At 40.2% G+C, this 16,015-nt stretch overlaps 1 protein-coding gene across 1 annotated transcript in view; it reads right to left on the reverse strand.

Annotated features, from left to right (window-relative positions):
* Positions 1-16,015, reverse strand: part of KPNA3 (karyopherin subunit alpha 3) — a 91,687-nt gene that overhangs the window by 28,973 nt on the left and 46,699 nt on the right. The window contains exon 2 of the mRNA XM_051832277.2: positions 7,474-7,518. Within this exon, the coding sequence (XP_051688237.1) occupies positions 7,474-7,518 (45 nt within the window). The remainder of the gene's footprint in view (positions 1-7,473; positions 7,519-16,015) is intronic.

Below are 16,015 nucleotides of genomic sequence, written 5' to 3' on the forward strand. Positions count from 1 at the left end.
CTTCCCATCCAGCTCTTGGCTATGGCCTAGGAAAGCAGTAGAAGACGGCCCAAGTCCTTGAGCCCCTGCACCTGTGTGGGAGACCTGGAAGAAGCTCCTGGCTCCTGGCTTTGGATCGGCCAGGTTCTGTAAGCTCTTGCAGCCATTTGGGGAGTGAACCAGTGGATGGAGGAACCCCTTATCTTTGTTTCTGCCTCTCTAATAACAAATAAATAAATCTTAAAAAAGATAAACTATTTTGCGTGTGTTAAACCTAATAGTTAAGTAGTATCTGAAAGATGTCACTGTATTTCTCTTAAAGCTTAGGTTTCAACATCCTAAGGTTTGTCTGAGTTTGGTGTTAAGCCCATGGGTACCTCAGTGCACAGTTTAGAAACTAAGGCAGAATCAGCCACCAATTATTTATGGGATTTCACATGTGTTTATTAGATAAAATTTATTCATTAAGGCATTTAAATTTTGTATCTACCATTAATTGGTGTGTTCAATCTATTCATTATTAAAAACAGAATCTCCTCAATGATTGTATCTGATAAATTTCTCCTAATTTTGCCAATTTATACTTTATATGCTTATTATATTTGGACACATATTATTAGGCATACACTAATAATTTAGAGCTATTATGGATTCTTAGTACTTAGAAATAATTTTTAATGAAGGAAAATAGGTAAGAAATCCTGCATTTAAGTTGAAAACATCCTAACATAGCCAAAAAATATGTAGGACACAAGAACCATACTTGACTCTTTTTTTTTTTTTAAAGATTTATTTTATTTATTTGAAAGGCAGAGTTACAGAGAGAGGTAAAGACAGAAAGAGGGATCTTTCACCCGCTGTTCCACGCCTAAATAGCTGATCCAAAGCCAGGAGCCAGGAGCTTAATTTGGTTCTCCCATGTGGGTAGGAGGGGCCCAAGCACTTGAGCCATCCTCCGCTGCTTTCTCAGGTGCATTAGCAGAGAGCTGGATGAGGAAAGAAGCAGCCAGGACTAGAAACAACGCCCATGTGGGATGCTGGCGCTGCAGGCTGAGGCTTTAACCCACTGTACCACAGCACCGGCTTCAATACTTAACTCTTTATAAAAATATATATGAGCCAAGGAAACATAATCTTTGAGCAAGCTGCTGTGATCAATCACTAAAGGAGGCATTATCAAAATCAATAACCGAAATTATCCCTTCACTTGATGCCCTAGGAGATTTTTACCTGCACTACAATAAATTCTGTACCACACAGAATGGGTGATTTATGACTCAACCTAATATTTTTTTGAATGAGCATGTTCTGTGTGTTATTAACCATTATATAAAGTACTTTTATTCACTCTATTTCCATCTTGAAAAGTTGTCTTGCAATCCCATCCTTAAGTCTATGAGATCAACAATCACATCGTACAAATCTTAAGCGAATGTAAATAAGTTACATTATTTATCAGCTCCATTCCAAGACTGTAATAAATAACCAAAGCTGATTTTGATCCAGCAATACTTTACCTATTTTTAGTTCCTAATAAAATTAAAATCTTTATTTTACAGATGAGTAAATGGAGACACAAAGAACCTGGCTAAATTAAATTATATAACAGGACGTAGAAATATAGTTCAAGATTTTAGCCCAATTAGTAGCTTCAGAGACTGTTTCACTATTAAATCTATGTTATTGCTTGCTTTTTATTTTTGTTTTTGTTTTTTTTTTTCAAAAACAGCCTGACTTTGGTTGCATCTAAATGCTTCTAAGTAGGTAGGAAAAAAATGCAAGCTAGGCTTTTTTTCAATGTTAATCTTTTTTTTTTTTTTTTTAAAGATTTATTCACTCATTTTGAAGTCAGAGTTATACAGAGAGAGGAGAGGCGGCGGGGAGGGGGGAGGTCTTCCATCCACTGGTTCACTCCCCAGTTGGCAATAACAGCTGAAGCTGCGCCAATCCAAAGCAAGGAGCCAGGAGCTTCTTCCAGGTCTCCCACGCGGGTGCAGGGGCCCAAGGATCTGGGCCATCTTCTACTGCTTTCCCAGGTCATAGCAGGGAGCTGGATTGGAAGAGGAGCAGCTGGGTCTTGAACTGGCGCCCATATGGGATTCTGGCACTTCAGGCCAGGACGTTAACCTACTATGCCACAGCGCTGGCCCCTCAATGTTAATACTTACACAATGATATTACTACTGGGTGGTTACATGAGTAGTCACTGATGAACTTTATGTTCTGTATTTATGTTTTGGACACTCTGTTCAGGCTGTTACTTTTTTTAAGTAACTAACTACTAAATTCATCAATTATGTAAAAAATTTTACAACCAAACACGATTTTTTTTTTCAGAATCATTTAATTGGTTTTATCAAATAGCTGCTCTTTTAGATTCTAATTTGGGCATTTTTGTGTTTGTTAACTGAAAATTTTTATTGATATAATTATAGATTCACATGTACTTGTTAAGAAATAATACAAAGAGATCCCCAGCTCTCCTAAGGGTAACATTTTGCAAAACCATGGTATAATATCACAACTAGGACATTAACACTGATACAATCCACTGAACTTACTCAGATTCCCCTTATAACGTGTACTCCTGTTGTTCTTAGTTCCGTAAAATTTTATTGCCTGTGCAAGTGCATATATCTCCCATCGTGTTCAACATGGTGAACAGTTCACAAATCAGAGGATGTCCTCCTGTTGTTCCTATTGTCTAACCCTTGACAACTACAAGTCTGTCTTCCATTTCTAAAGTTTTATCACCTAAAAATTTTATGTAAATGGAATCATATAGTATATAATCTTTTTGTGATAAGCTTTTTTGGCTCAGCATAATCTCCTGGACATTCATATAAATTCTGTTACTAGCAGTATTTTGTTCCCTTTTATTGCACTGCTGAGTAGTATTTCATGGTATAGACACATTACAGATAAAGGACATCTAGGTTGCTTCAGGGTTTGACTACTCCAAAGTTGTAATGAATATTCATTCACAAATTTTATATGAACACAAGTTTTCATTTTGCTGGATAAATGCCCAGGTGTATGAGAGTTGTGTGACACAGAGGTTGTACTATTAGGTAAGAAACTGTGAAACAGTTTTCCAGTGTTTTTCCATTTTATATTTCCACCAGCAACAAGTGAGTGATCCAGTTTCTCCACATCCTAACCAGTGTTTGGTGTTGTCACTGACTTTTTATTTTTAAAAATTTATTTATTTATTTGAAAGGCAGAGTTAAAGAAAAGCAAAGGCAGAGAGAGGGTCTTCCATCCCCTGGTTCACAGCCCAGATGGCCAAATGGACGAGCTGAGCCAATCCGAAGCCAAGAGCTTCCTCCTGGTCTCCCATGCGGGTGCAGGGGCCCAAGCACTTGGGCCATCCTCCACTGCTTTCCTAGGCCATAGCAGAGAGCTGGATCTGAAGTGGAGCAGCCAGGACTCAAACCAGTGCCCAAATGGGATGCTGGCACAGCAGGCCATGGCTTTACCCAATACACCACAACGCCGGCTGACTTTTATTTCAGCTGTTCTGAAAGATGTCTAGTTGTGGTTTTAAGGTAGACTTTCCTGATGGCTAACACTGTTGCAGATCTTTTCATGTGAGCATCTGCCATCTGGATGTCACTTTCAATGAAGTATCTCACTTCTTTTGTCCATTTTCTTTTAAATATTTATTTATTTACCTGAAAGAGTTACACAGATAGAGAAGGAAGAGGCAGAAAGAAAGAAAGAGAGAGAGAGGTCTTTCATCCACTGGTTCACTCCCCAGTTGGCCACAACAGCTCAAGCTGTGCCGATCCAAAGCCAGGAGCCAGGAGCTTCCTCCAGGTCTCCCACGTGGGGGCAGGGGCCCAAGGACTTGGGCCATCTTCTACTACTTTCCCAGGCCACAGCAGAAAGCTGAATAGGAAGTGGAGCAGCCGAGACTTGAACCAGTGCCCATATGGGATGCCGGCACTGCAGGCGGCGGCTTTACCCACTATGCCACAGAGCCAGCCCCTCTTTTGTCCATTTTCTAATCAGATTTTTGTTGTTGTCATTGTTTTTATTATTGAGTTTTAGAGCTGTTAACGTTCTAGATACTAGTGTTTACATTAGATACATGGCTTACAAATATTTTTTAGCTTGTCTTTTTATCCTTTTACATGAGCAAATTTTCACAGAGCAGATGTATAACTTGAGAAGGTCCAATTTACAGATTTTTCCTTTCTTTTAAAAAAAGTTTTATTTATTTATTTGAAAGGCAGAGCAACACATTCCCCAAATAGTTCTAACAGCCAGGGCTGGGCCGGGCTGAAGCAAGGAGCCAGGAACTCTACTTTGGTCTCCCAAATGGAGAATAGAGGCCCAAGCACTTAGATCATTCTCCACCGATTATCAAGCACATTAACCAGGACTTGAACCAGCACTCTCATACTGAATGTTGGTGTCACATGTGGCAGAAAACCCACTGCACCATAAGACAAAAGCCCCTGTCAATTTTTCCTTTATTAGACTATGGTTTTATATTCAAGTCTCTTTGCCAGACCCTATATCCTAAGAATTTCTCCTAAATATTTTTCTAAAGATTTCTTTATTTAAAAGTCAGAATTACAGAGAGAGAGAGGAGAGGGACAGATGGTACAATATCAGAAGATGATAATAAATAAATTACCTCTTATTCCAACTTTACTCCTATTGCCTTCATTAAGAAAAATGACCTTTACTTGATGAATCAAAAAAGACCAAAAAAAAAAAAAAAAAGAGAGAGAGAGAGAGACACACACACACACACACACACACAACACTGTTCTACCTATACAAAGTTCAAAATATGCAAAATAATCTCTGATATTAGAAATCAGAGTAATGGTTACTTTGGGAGGTATGCAAGAACCTAGGGGAGGTTCAGAGGGTCCAGGTAACATTCGCTTTCTTGATCCAGGAGGTGGTTACGTAGACGCTCACTTTATAAAAGTTCATCATGTTGCACACTTAAGATGTGTGGACTTTTTTCTATGTATACCATATGTAAATAAAGTGTTAAAAAGAAACTAAGTCCAAAGTGTTTATTGGCAAGAAGCTTAACCTACTTTATTAGGCTAAGGTTAGTTGGTTTCTCTGGTCCAAAGAATCCAATGATCCAACAAAATTTGCAAATATGATTGTTAAAACATTGCTATGTCCACAAAGGAAATAAAGAGTTGATGACAATGGAATTAGCAAGCATTTCTCTAATAAAAAATGTGGTAAAGGCATATGGAAGACTGGATTTGAAGAATTATAAATGAATACTTAAAAAATCTGTGGGAAATGGAATTGAAGAAGTTTATTTTGGTACAAAAAGTTTTTTGAAAGCCAGGCATAGTTTTTCACAGTATGCATCTTCCAAAAACTTTTTGAATACCTCTCTATGCATGGATTTTTTAAAAAAGCTTATTTTAAGACAAAGAGAAAGATCTAAGGAGCTTCTATCTGCTGGTTCACTTCCCAAATGCCTGCAACAGCCAAGACTGGACTGGGCCAAAGCCAAGATCCTGGTATTCAATTCAGATCTTCCATATGGGTAGCAGGTTCTCAATCACTTAAGCCATCACCATTGCTTCCCAAGGTTTGCATTAGCAGAAAGCTACAGTCAAGAGCCTGAGCCGGTATCAAACACAGGTAACTCTGACATGGGACATGGGCATATTAACTGGCATCTTAAATAGTAAATGCCCAGCCTAGATTTAAAAATGTTCTTGGCACCAAAATAAATTTACCTTTTAATTCCAATCTCCACAAAATTTTCAGTTTCATTTATATACTATAATGAGCATCACACTAACATCAGGTAAAAATCCAAAACTTAATGATATAAAGATTTAGAGGGGCCGGTGCTGTGGCGTAGTGGGGAAAGCAGCTGCCTGCGGTGCCAGCATCCCATAATGGCACCGGTTCTAGTCCCAGCTGCTCCACTTCCAATCCAACTCTCTGCTATGGCCTGGGAAAGCAGAAGATGGCCCAAGTGTTTGGGGCCCCTGAACCCACGTGGGGGACCCAGAAGAAACTCCTGGCTCAGCTCCAGCTGTTTCTGGCATTTGGAGAGTGAACCAGCAGTTGGAAGATTTCCCTTTCTGCCTCTTTCTCTCTGTAACTCTGCCTTTAAAATAAATCAATCTTCAGAAAAAAAAAAGGGGAGGGGGGGAGGCAGTGGCAGCATCCCATATGGGTGCTCTTCTTCCAATCCAGCTCTCTGCTAGTAGCCTGGGAAAGCAGTGGAGGATGGCCCAAGTGCTTGGGCCCTGCACCCATGTGGGAGACCTGGAAGAAGCTCCTGGAACCTGGATTCGGATCTGCCAAGCTCCAGCCATTGCAGCCATTTGGGGAGTGAACTAGCAGATGGAAGAGAGGTAGGTATGTGTGTGTGTGTCATCTTTTTGAATAAAATGAAAATAAAAACTTAAGTAATTATTAAATAAGTGAATAAATGCGTAGGTCCATTTAATTCTTTCTAGTCTCTCTAAGAATTTGTACTTTCAGAATCTAGACCTTCCTTTTCTCTAAAACCAAAAATTTTTAAGATGGTAATTTAATATAGGAAAGAGTTTTGGGAGTGAAATCAATCAGGAAAAGTATCTAATCTAATTCAAACTCCAAGATTTGAATAAGTTTCAAATCTATTTTTTACATCGTACATGTAACAAGTATAATGAAAGAACTTATTATCTGCATTTTCTTGATTAGCAACTGAAATACTTGCTTTAAGTAAAAGGTGTTTATGTGAAAACACAATCTGATAAAGGTAAACATAAAGTCCTCTAAAAATCATAGAAGAAAATACAATAAATTTTTTATTTTTTTTTTATTTTTTGACAGGTAGAGTGGACAGTGAGAGAGAGACAGAGAGAAAGGTCTTCCTTTGCCGTTGGTTCACCCTCCAATGGCCGCTGTGGCCGGCGTGCTGCGGCCGGCACATCGTGCTGATCTGAAGCAGGAGCCAGGTACTTATCCTTGTCTCCCATGCAAGTGCAGGGCCCAAGTACTTGGGCCATCCTCCACTGCACTCCCTGGCCACAGCAGAGAGCTGGCCTGGAAGAGGGGCAACCGGGACAGAATCCGGCTCCCCGACCGGGACTAGAACCTGGTGTGCCAGCGCTGCAAGGCGGAGGATTAGCCTAGTGAGCTGCAGCGCGGGCCGTTTCTAAATATTTTTAATATGTACAAACGTTTACATGAGGAATGCGGTTGGAATTCTGTCAAACACAATCCACAGGAAAGAGGATATCAAGGAAAAAGTATCTAACTTCACCAGGTGTTATAGAAATTTCAATAATGGTAAAATATTTCGTATAGTACCTAGTACTCTCAATAAATGGAAGCTATTGTATAATTATCAGTATGTCATTATAAACTATTGATATATTTTTACATTACTTGGTTTTAGGGATGAATGCTAACAACAGTACTTTCACTATATAAGTTACAAATGTAAACATCAAAAATTTTTCAAATTCTTTTACTTTGAATCCAAATCATCCTTACCTTCCGCAGTTCAACTGTCACTTCATTTCTGTGTCTTCGCATTGTCTAAAAAGAATAAAGATTATATAAGAATCCAAATACTGACATTGTGAATACATAAATCAAGGTCCAGGCATTTGAGACTTAAAACTTCTTTTAGAAATAGTTTAATCTAAGGACCAGGATTGATCAGTTTTACATTTCACAGAATGAACGGTAATTAGTTAAAAATCAAAAAATGTCTCTTTTACTGGACATCTGAAAGCTAATTTTGTGGGAAGTAAACGATGATAGTGCTTGGCTGCCTAGAATTCATTCCTCTGTCCTAATTGCACCCAGTTTTCTCTGGTGTTTGATGCTTGCAACCAATGAAATATACCTCTGACAATTCATATTTTAAAAAAGTAACTCCTTGTCATGGCCTTAACAAACTCACATGAAAATAAAATTAAGTCTGAGAAAGATATTCTGTATCCAAATGCATAATATCCTTCTAGGTTTTTCAAGCTCTGTCAGGCATGTCTTATAAGGAACCACTGAAATGATTATATGCATACACTCAACCCACAACGTACTGGTATGATGAATTTTATTAACCTTCTAAATATGGTTCGATCCTCGTATTTCTGGAATAAAGGCTATATGGTTATGTCATATTATTCCTTTAATATACTGCCAGATTCAGCATACTATTATTTTATTTAACAATTCTTTTGTAGTACCTCTTTCTTAAACCACAGTGATAATCTTTTTTTTTTCCAAAGATTTATCTATTTATTTGAAAGTCAGAGTTAGAGAGAGAGAGAGACAGACAGACAGACAGACATCTTCCATCTGTGGTTCACTTTCCAAATGGCTGCAATAGCCAGGCTGAGCCAGGCCGAAGGCAAGAGTCAGGAGCTTCTTCCAGCTCTCCCACATGGGTGCCGGGGCCCAAGGACTTGGGCCATCTACTGCTGCTTTCCCAGGCACACTAGATGGAGCTGGATTGGAAGTAGAACAGTCGGGTCTCGAATTGGCATTCCTATATTGCGGCTTTACCTGCTATGCCACAACATCAGCCCAGATAATCTCTTTTTAAGGAAAAAAATTCCATGAGTTCAAATTATAAAATTTCTAAACACACTGAAATAATAATCTAGATGCCTGCACTAAAATATAGACAAAGGGATGGGCGTTTGACCTAGTGATTAAGATGCCTGCATCCCCTAAGGGGGTACTTGGGTTCAAGACCCAGCACTCAAGCTTCCTGCTAATGCAGACCCTTGGAGGTGAGTTCTTTCCACACAAATGGGAAATCTGGGTTGAGTTCCCAGCTCCTGGCTTTGATTCTGTCTCTCTCAAATAAATTAATTTAAAAAAATAAATTTAAAAAATAAAAAAAATATCAAATCACATGGCTACCTTTAAAATATACCTACAGGGGCCAGCATTGTTACACAGCCACCTGTGATGTGGCATCCCACATGGGTGCCGGTTCATGTCTCAGCTGCTCCACTTCTGATCCAGCTTCCTGATAATGGCCTGGGAAAGCAGCAGAAGACGGCTCAAGTACTTGGGCCGTTGCCAACCCTGTGGAAAACCCAGATGAATCTCCCTACTCCTGGCTAGGGCCTGGCCCAGCCCCCGCTGTTAGAATCATCTGGGGAGTGAACCAGCAGATAGACATCTCTCTCTCTCTCATTCTATCTTTCAATCAATCAATAAATCTTTTAAACACACACATATACCCCTATAGATGTAAACAAATCTCAAGTCAGCTGCATTCATATAAAGTGATGGAACTGGGAACATAATTCAGGTCTCTCCTGGGGAAAGCAAAAACCCAGTTACTTGAGCCATCACCACTGCCTCCCAGGGTCTGCATTAGAAAACTAGAGTCAAGAGTCAGGAGCAGGTACTAAACCCAGGTATTCTAATGTGGGATGCTGACACCTTAACTGCTAGGCTAAATAAATGTCCACCCTACTCCTCCACCTGCCCACCCCAACCTTTTAACAAAGTTCAAAGCAAGCAAATGGAAGACTTCAATTGAGTTTTAAAATAGTATTAGATCAGGTAGACATTCATATAAACCTTGACTTAAGATTCATACCCTGATAAATTTAAAAGAAAGCTAATCGACTAATGTAAAATTATAAAATTCTTAGATCTTTGGGATAAGGGATAAGCAAAGAATTTTTAGACTTGACCTTGAAAATTCAATCCATAACAGCAATAGTTGGGAAACCAGACCTTATCAAAAGCAAATTAAATAAAAATTCTTCTTTGTTAAATTCCATGTGAAGCAGATGAAAACAGAAATTAGAAAATATCTGCAAACTATGTATCCAATAAAGGATTAGTATCTAGAATATATAGAGAATTCGCAGGGCTCAAAAGTTAGCCAACCAATGAACTAAAATCGGAAAATGGGCAAAATAAATGAAGAGACATTTCATCAAAAAAGATATATACAGATGGCAGGGCCGACACTGTGGCACAGTGGGTGAAGCATCTGTCTGTGGCACTGGCATCCCATATGGGTGCCGGTTTGTGTCCCGGCTGCTCCTCTTCCAACCCAGCTCTGGCCTGGGAAAGCAGTGGAAGATGGCCCAACTGCTTGGGTCCCTGTACCCACGTGGGACTCGGAAGATCCTGGCTCCCGGCCTCGGATCGGCCCAACCCTGGCCGTTGTAGCCAGGTGTAGGTGTAGGAGGTGAACCAGTGGATGAATGATCTTTCTGTCTCTCTCTCTCTCTCTCTAACTCTACCTCTCAAATAAATAAATAAATAAAATATTTTTAAAAAAAGATATTTACAGATGGCAAATGAATACATGAACACATATTTAATACCAATGGCCATTAGGAAAATGCAAATTAAAACCAATATGAGATCTTATTTTACACTTAAAAAATTGTGACACCACTAAACACTGGTGAGGATGTAATTTTCCACATTGCTGGTAGGACTGTAGAACAGTATGAACATCTGAAAAACAGATGTGTGCTGTGGTGCAGTGCTTTAAAGCCCCAGCCTGAAGTGGCAGAATCCCATATGGGCACGAGTACAAGTCCCAGCTGCTCCACTTCCCATACAGCTCTCTACTAACTCTTTCAAATAAATAAATAAAATTATTCTTGAAAGAAAAGAAAAACTTTTTGGCAGTTTTAAAAACTAAGCATGGTAAAAAAGAAAAAAAGAAAAAAAACTAAGTATTTAACTACCATAGGACCCAGCAACTGCACTTCTGGACATTTATGCCAGAAAAATAAAAACTTATATTCACCAAAAACCTGTATACCAGGCTGGGGAACCTTTTCTGCCAAAGGCCATCTGGATATTTATAACATCATTCATGGGCCATACAAAATTATCAGCTTAAAAATTTGTCTGTTGTAGATGTACTGAATTTTGAGTTCTGCCTTCAGTTTCCTTGGCAGGCCAAGACTACATGAGTTCGCAGGCCTCGTGCAGCCCAGAGGCAATACATTCCAGACCCCTGCTCTATACAAATGCGTATAACAGTTTTATTCCTAAGAGTCAAAATCTGGAAACAACTGAAGTATCCTTCACACTTAAATAAGCAGTATATCCATACAACAGAAACTGTTCAGTAATAAATAACAAGTAAATTGCAGGGGATGGTGCTGTGGCTCAGCAGGTTAAAGCTGCAACCTGCAGCTCTGGCATCCCATATGGGCACCAGTTTGAGTCTCGGCTGCTCCACTTCTGATTTAGCTCCCCTGCTAAAGTGTCTGGAGAAACAGCAGAGGATAGATGGTCCAAGTGCTTGGGTCCCTGCACCCATGTGGGAAACCTGGAAACAGCTCCTGGCTTCAGCCTGGCCCAGTCCTGGCTGATGTGGCTATTTGGAGGTCAATCAGTGGATGGAAGATCTCTATTTCTCTCTGTAACTCTGCTTTTCAAGATTTATGTATTTATTTATTTATTTGAGAAGCTAAATTTACAAAGAGAGGCAGAGACAGAGAGAAAGGTCTTCCATTCGTTGGTTTACTCCCAAGATGGTCCCAACAGCCAGAGATGGGCCAATCTGAAGCCAGGAGCCAGAAGCTTCTTCCAGGTATCCCATGCAGGTGCAGGGGCCCAAGCACTTGAGCCACCTTCTGCTTTCCCAAGCCATAGCAGAGAACTGGACTGGAAAAGGAGAAGCCGGGACACAAACCGGCTCCTGTATGGGGTGACAGCGCTGCAGGCAAAGGCTTATTAAATCACAGCACCAACCTCATAAATAAATCTTAAAAATAATAATAAAGTGTGAAGAAAAAGATATAGAAGGGGAGACCATGGATTTTCAAAAGAAAGTAAACTTCAAACTCATATCTTCAATTTCAAATGAATAGAACTTGGCGATACCAACTAGACTGGGGGCAGCTAGACAGCTAGTAAAGTATACGTTATTCTCAGTGTTTTCAATGGGCACTGAGCCTATCCCTGTTCTGCTTAAAGGGAAACCCAGATGGCTTGGCATTTGATTAGAAAGGTGTGTCTGGAAAAACGTTGGTAGAAGAGATTGAAGTTGGAGTTGGTGGACTAAATGGGAGGTCACCATCCCATCAGCTTGAGGCCTAAATTGAACAAAAAAGTGGCCCAAGGGTGATTTCTTGCTCTCTCTTCTAGAACCCAGGATACCCTTCTTCTGTAATTGGACTTTAGAAATGCACCACATCCCACCACCCCCAACACCCTCACTGCCCGCTGGACTCGGAGACATACCAGTTCATCTGCACCAATCATCCTCTACCTTCTTGAGAATCTGGCCTTGCATGGAGCCACACTGCTGGCTTCAGTGGTTCTCCAGCCTATAGCCAGCCTATTGTGGAACTTCTTAGCCTCCATAATGCAGTGAACCAATTCCCTCAGTCAATCTTTTCTCATACATCTAAGTATACTATCAGTTTTGTCTCTCTGGAGAACTCTAAAACAGACCTTATGTGGATACCAATCCAAATAAATGTTAAAAAACAAAAACAAAAACAAAAACAAAACACTAGAGACTTAAAAAAAAAAAGTCTGGAAAACCGATAAAATTATAATCAGGGTTGGGTTGTGCACATTTGTTTAAGGTGATAATGGTATTGTGCTGACTATATTTACAGGAATCTTGTTTTAATAAAATTTATCTTAATAACAGAAACAGTACATGCCACTTCTGAAAGACTTCAAACTTCTGTTACAATTACATCCTTACTATAACAGAAAAAAATGCATTTTTAATACACTGCTGAACTCTTGTAAGTAGTAAAGAAGCAGGGGAGTCACTAACATTAAACCTAAGGAGGAAGCGATAAAAGGAAATTAGGTAAAAAGAAGTGAAGGAAACTGCATATTTTACACTGGGAACAGAAATTAAGTCCTGAACCTTTGAGAGCTAAAACTTAAGACTTCTTCTCATTAGCTAGAATCTCAAGATGAGCTGTTTCTCAACAGAGTCAAAGTAAATTTTTACAACAGAAAATCAGTTGCATTAGTCACTTAGAATTACGTAAAAGTCAACATATGCAAGAATAGAATAATATAGGTCTACTGACCTTGGAGTTAGAATACTAGAATTAAATTGTAAACTATAAAGCAACTAAGCAAATATTTAAGGAACAGAAAAACAGAACTAAAAATATCAGCAATCCATGGGGTGGGCATTTGAAAATGCACAATATACAGAACTCAGCTGGGAAGTCCACATTCTGTATCAGAGTGCCTCGATCTGAATTCCAGTTCTGCTCCAGACTTCAGCATCCTGCTAGAGCACAGCCCCTGGGAGGCAGCAGCTAATGACTCAAGTAGTTGGGTCGCTGCAACTCACGTGGGAGACCTAGATTGAATTTCTGGGCTCTAGCTTCAGCCTGGCCCAGCCCCATTCATTGCAGGCATTTGAAGAGTGAACCAGTGAACAGCAGTGCTTTCTAATAAATGAAATAATAAAATAATAATAAAATAAATAATTTTTTTTAAAAATCAGCGATCCAGAAGAGGTTATCAGAAATAGTCGGCAACTTTGAAAAATAAAACAAGAACCAAACAGAACACTGCAGTATGAAAATAATTATAGTAATATAACCACAATAAGGAACTCAACAGATATGTTTTATATCAGATTTGATATAATTTAAGAGAAATCGAGCCGGCGCCGCAGCTCACTAGGCTAATCCTCCGCCTTGCAGCGCCGGCACACCGGGTTCTAGTCCCCGTCGGGGAGCCAGATTCTGTCCCGGTTGCCCCTCTTCCAGGTCAGCTCTCTGCTGTGGCCCGGGAGTGCATTGGAGGATGGCCCAAGTGCTTGGGCCCTGTACCCCATGGGAGACCAGGAGAAGTACCTGGCTCCTGCCATTGGATTGGCACAGTGCGCCGGCCACAGCGGCCATTGGAGGGTGAACCAACGGCAAAGGAAGACCTTTCTCTCTGTCTCTCTCTCTCTCACTGTCCACTCTGCCTGACCAAAAAAAAAGAGAGAGAGAGAAATCGTGTGAACTTTAAGATAGGTGTCAGAAGAAATTATCAATTGTGAAGGCATAATGATGATAAATGGGTAAGAGACATAGAGGACACATAGGAAGTTACTAAACACAGCTGGAGTTCCTGAAAGACACAGGCATTAGGCAGAAGAAACATTTGGCAAGATAATGGCTAAGAATTTTTCAGAACTGATGGAAAACAATCAACTACAGATGTAAGAAGCCCAACAAACTTCAAGAGGGAAAATAAAAAGAAATGTACACCTGAATACATCATGGTAAAACTATGTAGCACCAAAGAGAAAGAAATCCTAAAGGAGCAGAGAAAAATAGGTCATCTTCAAAAAGTAACAGATGGAAAACTTACCTTTAAATTCTCTATGATATTTTATTTGTTTATAAATGGGTCTTGGGGCTGGTGCTGTGGCACAGCGGTTTAAAGCCCCAGTCTGCAGCACCAATACCCAAGATGGGCGCCAATTTGAGTCCTGGCCACTTCCCATCTAGCTCTCTGCTAATGTACCTGGGAAAGCAGCAGAAGATGGTCCAAGTTCTTGGGCTCCTGAACCCATGGAAGATTGGGAAGAAGCACCAGGCTTCAGCTCAGCTCAGCTGCTGCCATTGTGGCCATCTGGGGTGTGAACCAGCAGATGAAGACCTCTCTCCCTCCCTCTCTGTCTCTATCTCTCTCTGTAAGTCTTTCAAATAAATAAAATAAATCTTAAAAGTAAAATTAAAAAATTAACGGGTCATAAATAGTTATATTGTAGGTCTATTAATTTTATTAGCAATTATAAAGTACAAAGTTTATCTTTTTTTTTTTTTTTTTTTTTTGACAGGCAGAGTGGACCGTGAGAGAGACAGAGAGAAAGGTCTTCCTTTTCCGTTGGTTCACCACCCAATGCCAGCGCACTGCAGCCGGTGCACCGCGCTGATCTGAAGCCTGGAGCCAGATGCTTCTCCTGGTCTCCCATGCAGATGCAGGGCCCAAGGACCTGGGCCATTCTCCACTGCACTCCCGGGCCACAGCAGAGAGCTGGCCTGGAAGAGGAGCAACCAGGACAGAATGCAGCGCCCCAACGGGACTAGAACCCAGGTGCTGGTGCTGCAGGCAGAGGATTAGCTTAGTGAGCAGCAGTGCCAGCCAAAGTTTATCATTTTAAAAATATATATCCCCATATTTTTCCTTCTTATAACTTTTTAGTCATAGAGATGGTTTCAAAATCACTTCAGTAAGATGAACTCAATGATTTTGGTTTTACTGTATTTGAGTAATTGATACTTAATCAAAACAGAACCCTACAAGAATCTGATGAAAATCACTTTAAAAATAGAACAGAGGACATATGTAGGTGAACACCCACATCCCATTTAGCAGTGCTCAAGTTTAATACCTGGCTCTGGCTCCTGACTTCAGCTTCCTGCAAGTGCAGACCTGGGAAATAGTGGTGATGACTCAGGTAGTTGGGTTTCTGCCTCCCATTTGGGAGACTTTTTTTGTTTTTGACTCCTGGGTCTCAGCTCAGCACCATCCTGGCTACTGTAGGCATTTGGGGAGTGAAACAGTTCTGTCTCTCAAGTTAATTAAATTTTTTAAAAAAAGAATCTCTTTGGGACCAGCACTGTGACAGAGTGGATTAAGCCGTCATCTGCAGTGTCCACATCCCATATGAGTGCAGGTCCTGGCTGTTCTGCTTCCCATCCAGTTCTCTGCTGATGCACCTGGGAAAGCAGTGGAGGACAGCCCAAATGCTTGGGCCCCTGCACCCTTGTGGGAGACTCAGATGAAGCTCCTGGCTTTGGCCTGGCCTAGCCTTGGCTATTACAGCCATTTGGGGAGTGGACCAGCAGATGGAGGATCTCTCTCTGTGTCTCTCCCTTTCTCTCTGTAATTCTTTCAAATAAAATAAATAATCTTTTTTAAAAAAACTCTTTAATAAAAATAGTTTCAGAAAAGGACAGGAAGGAACATTTTCAGGTAATAATTTATTATAAGATTGGACTGCAATGATGGTTATACAACCATAAATCTACTAAAAACAGAATTGTAAGCTAACAATGGGTAAGTTGTACGGTATATAAACTGTAACTCGATAAACCTGTAGAAA

This window comes from Oryctolagus cuniculus, chromosome 9 (genome assembly GCF_964237555.1).
Source record: "Oryctolagus cuniculus chromosome 9, mOryCun1.1, whole genome shotgun sequence".
NCBI classification, from domain to species: Eukaryota; Metazoa; Chordata; class Mammalia; order Lagomorpha; family Leporidae; genus Oryctolagus; species Oryctolagus cuniculus.